The sequence below is a fragment of the Carlito syrichta genome, unplaced genomic scaffold (assembly GCF_000164805.1).
Source record: "Carlito syrichta isolate Samal-C Ts95f unplaced genomic scaffold, Tarsius_syrichta-2.0.1 Scaffold304686, whole genome shotgun sequence".
Classification (NCBI taxonomy): domain Eukaryota; kingdom Metazoa; phylum Chordata; class Mammalia; order Primates; family Tarsiidae; genus Carlito; species Carlito syrichta.
The window spans coordinates 245,385-250,704 of NW_007248782.1; the positions used below are offsets into that span (position 1 = coordinate 245,385).

Sequence of the window (5,320 nt, forward strand, 5' to 3'; positions counted from 1 at the left end):
AAAATCAGCCGGGCGTGGTAGCGCATGCCTGTAATTCCGGCTACTTGGAAGGCTGAGGCGGAAGGATCGCCGGAGCCCAGCAGGTCGAGGCTGCGGTGGCCGGGAGCGGCCACTGCACTCTGGTCTGGGCGACAGAGTGAGACTCCAACTCAAAAAAAAAAAAAAATAAATAAATAAATAAATAAATAAATAAAACAAATAGCCAGGTGCAGTGGCTCATGCCTATAATCCAGCACTTTGGGAGGCTGAGGTAAGAGGATTGCCTGAACCCACAGATTCGAGACCAACCTGGGCAATTTGATAAGACCTCGTCTCTACAATAAATCAAAAATTAGCCAGGGCCGGGCTCGGTGGCTCAGCCTGTAATCCCACACCTTTGGGAGGCTGAGGTGAGTGGATTGCCTGAGCCCACGGGTTCGAGAGCCGCCTGGGCAGCGAGACCTCATCTCCACAATAAATCAAAAAATCAGCCAGGTATGGTAGCACATGCCTGTAGTTCCGGCTACTCGGAAGGCTGAGGTGGAAGGATCGCCAGAGCCCAGCAGGTAGAGACTGCGGTGGCCGGGAGCGGCCACTGTACTCCAGTCTGGGCGACAGAGTGAGACTCCAACTCCAAAAAAAAAAAAAAAATTGGCCAGGCTCGGTGGCTCAGCCTGTCATCCCAGTATTTTGGGAGGCTGAGGCGAGTGGATTGCCTGAGCCCGCGGTTTGAGTCCCACCCGGGCAACTTGGCAAGACTCCATCTCTACAATAAATAAAAAAAAATTAGCTGGGTGTGGTAGTACGCACCTATAGTTCTGGCTACTTGGAAGGCTGAGGTGGAAGCATCGCCGGAACCCAGCAGGTCGAGGCAGCAGTGGCCAAGAGCATGTCACTGCCCTCCAGTCTTGGTGACAGAGTGAGACTCCAACTCAAAAAAATAAATAAATAAAATAAAATCACTGTGCTTGAACCTTGTCAACACCCTAGTGACCTCTCTTGTTTACTAATGCCCCTGCAGAGGTCACTACTATCCTGACTTCCATTGCCTCAGAGCAGTTTGCCTGTTTTTGAACCATATAGATGGGTTCGCATAGTTGATATGCTCTTGTGCCTGGCTTTTACTCAGTGTGTTTGTGAGATCTTCTCTGTTGTGAGTAGCAGTTTATTCATTCTCAGTGCCAGAGAGAGAGTCTACCATTATGTGATTGTACCACAGTGTATGTCTCCATTCTGCTGTCAGTGGGCACTTGCCTGGTTTCCGCAGTGCTGCTGTGAACATCTTTGTATGTCTTTTGGTGCACATTTTGGTGCATTTCTGTTGTTTGTATACTTTGAAGTAGGGTTGCCAGGTCATCAGGTGGTGTGCATAAGTTTAGTTTTGCTAGATGTCACCAAACAGTAAAGTAACTGCAGATCTGTGTTCCTGTCAGTGGTGTATGAGCATTGATACTCCCTGCCTTCTCAGACACTTGTGATTGTCAGTCTTCTTTATTTTAGCTGCTTAGGTGGGCGTGTAGCCATATCTCATTTGTTGCTGTATAACTGTTAGATAAATTAGAAGCAACCTCCAAATTGTAACAATTAGGAGATTAGTTAGCATCTGTGTAGTGTAATACAATGTGGCCCTTCAAAATGTTTTGTAGAGTGTGTTTTCTTAGATAGTATAGCCACAAAAGTCAAATATGCTCATAGCAAAAGTTTAAAACATTACAGAAATGTAATATGGAAGTGAAGGTTTCAGCCAGGTGCAATGACTCAATGCCTGTAATCCAAGCACTTTGGGAGGCTGAAGCAGGAGGATTGCTTGAGTCCAGGAGTTTGAGACTCAACTCCTGGGAAACATAGCAAGACTTCATCTCTACAAAAAATTACCTAGGTGTGGTAGTTCACACTTATAGTCTCAGCTACTCGGGAGGCTGAGATGGAAGGATTGCCTAACCTCAGGAGGTTGAGGCTGCAGTGAGCTGTGATCATGCCACTGCACTCCATCCTGGGTGGCAGAGTAAATAAATCAATAAACATAAAAAGTAGGCTAGGTGCACTGGCTCAGGCCTTCATCCCAGCACTTTGCAAGGCCAAGGCAAGAGGACTGCCTAAGACCAGAATTGTAAGACCAGCCTCTGGGCAACATGACAAGACCTTGTCTCTGTAATAAATCAGAAAAATTAGCTGGGTGTGGTGGTGCATCCCTATAGTACTAGCTACTTGGGAGGCTGAGGCAGAAGGATTACCTGAGCCCAGCAGTTTGAGACTGCTGTAGCCATGACTGTGCCACTGCACTCCAGCTTGGGCAACACAGTAAGACTCAGACTCAAAAAATAAGTGTGTTGCAAGTCAGTAAGTACAATATAATCCTACTCTGGTTGGCAAAATTAAAATAGCTACACAGCTATAAATAAATAGCCATACCCAAGTCATTAAGCATTCTGATTAGTGTGTCTTGGTTTTATCTCCGTTTTCTTTAATGATTATGTGTTACTTTTGGAATAAGAAAATACAGAAGTCACTTATTTGTGTTCATGTTCACTTGAGTTGGTCACATTAAGACTCTTACCCCCCACTCGGTGCTACTCTCAGGAAAACAACTGTGTCGGTTAGGGAAGGGTTCCTTTCCTTTGCTGGTTTTTTGGTTAGAGGTGAGGTTGGGAGGTGCCTTTATCTGGAACTTTCCGGTGGGTCACACATGCCACCCCTTCCAGGCTAGCTTCGCCCCCATGGAGGACAAGCTCAACCAGGCACACCTCGAGGTCCAGCAGCTGAAGGCGTCAGTGAAGAACTATGAGGGCATGATCGACAACTATAAGAGTCAGGTAGGCCTCAGAGGCCCCGGTCCTTCTGAGCAGTGCCCCGCCCTGCCTCTCCCAGAAAGGCTCTGACCACGTTGTCCCATTGTGTTGTTGGTCCCTAGGTGATGAAGACCAGATTGGAGGCTGATGAAGTGGCCGCCCAGCTAGAACGTTGTGATAAAGAGAACAAGATCCTGAAGGATGAGATGAACAAAGAGATCGAGGCGGTACTGTTCCCCTTCCCTGCTCCCCTCCCTGCCCGATGCAAATATGTAACTCGATGGCCGTGTCTGTCTCCCTTGTTTGCCTTGACCCTGCCTGATCTGGACTGCAGAGGAAGCCGATTTTCTCCCTGGGGGACGGGCTGGCCCACTCTACCATGTGCAGCCTTCTCCTTTCTCTCTTTCTTACCTCTCTTCTGTCTCTCATGCTGCTGCTTTGTCTTCTTTTTCCTTCCCGGTTTTCTCCTTTCTCTTTCAATTTCTTGAACACAACAAAACAAACCCTCCAAGTAGACAGAAATCCACAGGTAGGCTAGGTCTTTGGCCTGCCTGCTTCATTCTGTGTGCTATCATTTTGTGCCAGCCAAAAAATCTGCCTCTTGTCCTCTTTCCAAAGAGCTTTATGCTTCTAGACTTGGTTTGACTGATTTGAGCAGAGGGAGCATCTTGGTGGTCAACTTGGAGATGGATTGAGTCCAGGCTTAGCCACTAACTTGTTTCCCATCCGTGGGCAAGTAAAGCCCCTCTCCAGTCCTGTCTTCTTGTCAATACAAGGATGGACTAAGACCAGATATTTCTTATCATTCTCTCTGATGACCTATAGCATTACAACTGCCTTCCTAGAGGCTTTGGAGTTATAGACTTTAGTCCTGGCTTTTCCAGGTTTTAGCTGAATGATCTTGGGCAAATGACTTAGCTCCTTTGATCCTTAGTGTCCTCCTGTGGAACAGCACCGCATATTTTACAGGTTATTGTCTGAATTACAGCTGCAGAGAACCCTTAGCGCGATGCCTGGATCCTGGTATTTACTATGTGGTTGCCATTGCTTTTTAAAATTTTATGTATGTATGTATGTATGTATGTATTTATTTTTTATTTAATTTTTTTTGAGTTGGAGTCTCACTCTGTCGCCCAGGCTGGAGTGCAGTGACAGACTCATGGCTACCCCAGTGTTGACCCTCTGGGCTCCGGCAATCCATTCATCTCAGCCTTCCAAGTAGCCAGAACTACAGGCACGCACTACCATGCCCGGCTAATTTTTGTTTTATTTTAGAGATGAGATCTTGCCAAGTTGCCCTGGCTGGTCTCGAGCCCACGGGCTCAGGCAATCCACTTGCCTTGGCCTCCCAAAGTGCTGGGATTACAGGCTGAGCCACTGAGCCTGGCCTATTTGTTTTTAATAGAGACAGGGTCTTGCTGTGTTTCCCAGGCTGGTCTCGAACTCCTGGGCTCAAGCAATCCTCTTGTCTCGACCTCCCACCAAAGTGCTGGGATTATAGGCATGAGCCACCATGCCCAGCCAGGTTGCCACAGTTATTGAGTGACTAAATGAATGGCAAGTTCAAGTGGTAAGTTAAGCCCAGCGTGTGTCTTCAGAGAGCTGCTGGGCATCTGCTCAGTGGTCTGCAGGGAGGATGGGCCTCACTTCCACCTGAGGATTTTGCAGGATCCTCTTCTAGGGGCTCTTCTAGCCCTGCCCTAACTCTGGAGGACTCTGCCTGGCTCTGCTGGCAGTCGGGTGCTTCCCAACAAGGGCCTTCCCCCCTCCCCAGGCACGGCGGCAGTTCCAGTCCCAGCTGGCTGACCTGCAGCAGCTCCCAGACATCCTCAAGATCACAGAGGCGAAGCTGGCTGAATGCCAGGACCAGCTGCAGGGCTATGAGAGGAAGAATATCGACCTCACGGCCATCATCTCAGACCTGCGCAGCCGGGTAAGGGACTGGCAGAAGGGGTCCCACGACCTGACCCGAGTAGGGGCCCGCTTGCCAAGATGAGCCGCACACCCCCCAAGGGAGGACTACTTCCTTGTTCTTGGCTGCTGCTTTCTGAAAGGAATGAGCTATCATCAGTGCTGTGAAATAAAAGTCTGGTGTGCCAAATGCCTTGTGTGTGCACCAAGTGATTGTATTCATAGGAGCCGTCACTCTGTGGAGTCGTTGGGCTCTGCTGATGCCCCATGAGAGTGCTGTCTTTGCCCACCCACACTCTCATGCTCCACTGTGTCCTCAGCCCGCACCCACAGCCGTGAGACGCCGGCAGACGCTGAGCTGTGGGATTTCCTTGTTTCCATCTTTCTCTTGCTATAGCTGCTTCTCCTGACTCCTAACAGATCCACTGCCTGAGGTTCTGCCCTGAAAGACAGAAGCGAGCAGTCCCTCTCTCCCAGAAGCAATCTGCGTCTGGGTTACTAGAACCGTATTCATGGCCTACAGTGCCCAAGCAATTATATGCTACTTATTTGCAGCATGGCCTTGGGCAAGGTTCTCCCTCTCTCTTGACCCGTTTCCTTGTAATAACTGCAAAAGGAGCTACTTTTTTTTTTTTTTTTTT

General features: G+C 48.7%; 1 protein-coding gene across 5 annotated transcripts in view; it reads left to right on the plus strand.

Annotated features, from left to right (window-relative positions):
* Positions 1 to 5,320, plus strand: part of ODF2 (outer dense fiber of sperm tails 2) — a 48,424-nt gene that overhangs the window by 34,984 nt on the left and 8,120 nt on the right. For 4 of the 5 annotated variants that reach the window (XM_021713703.1, XM_021713705.1, XM_021713704.1 and 1 more), the window contains 3 exons: positions 2,682 to 2,792; positions 2,891 to 2,995; positions 4,543 to 4,701. In XM_021713703.1, the coding sequence (XP_021569378.1) occupies positions 2,682 to 2,792; positions 2,891 to 2,995; positions 4,543 to 4,701 (375 nt within the window). Of the gene's footprint in view, positions 1 to 2,681; positions 2,793 to 2,890; positions 2,996 to 4,542; positions 4,874 to 5,320 lie in introns of those variants that run through there. The other variant, XM_021713707.1, reaches the window with a different exon arrangement.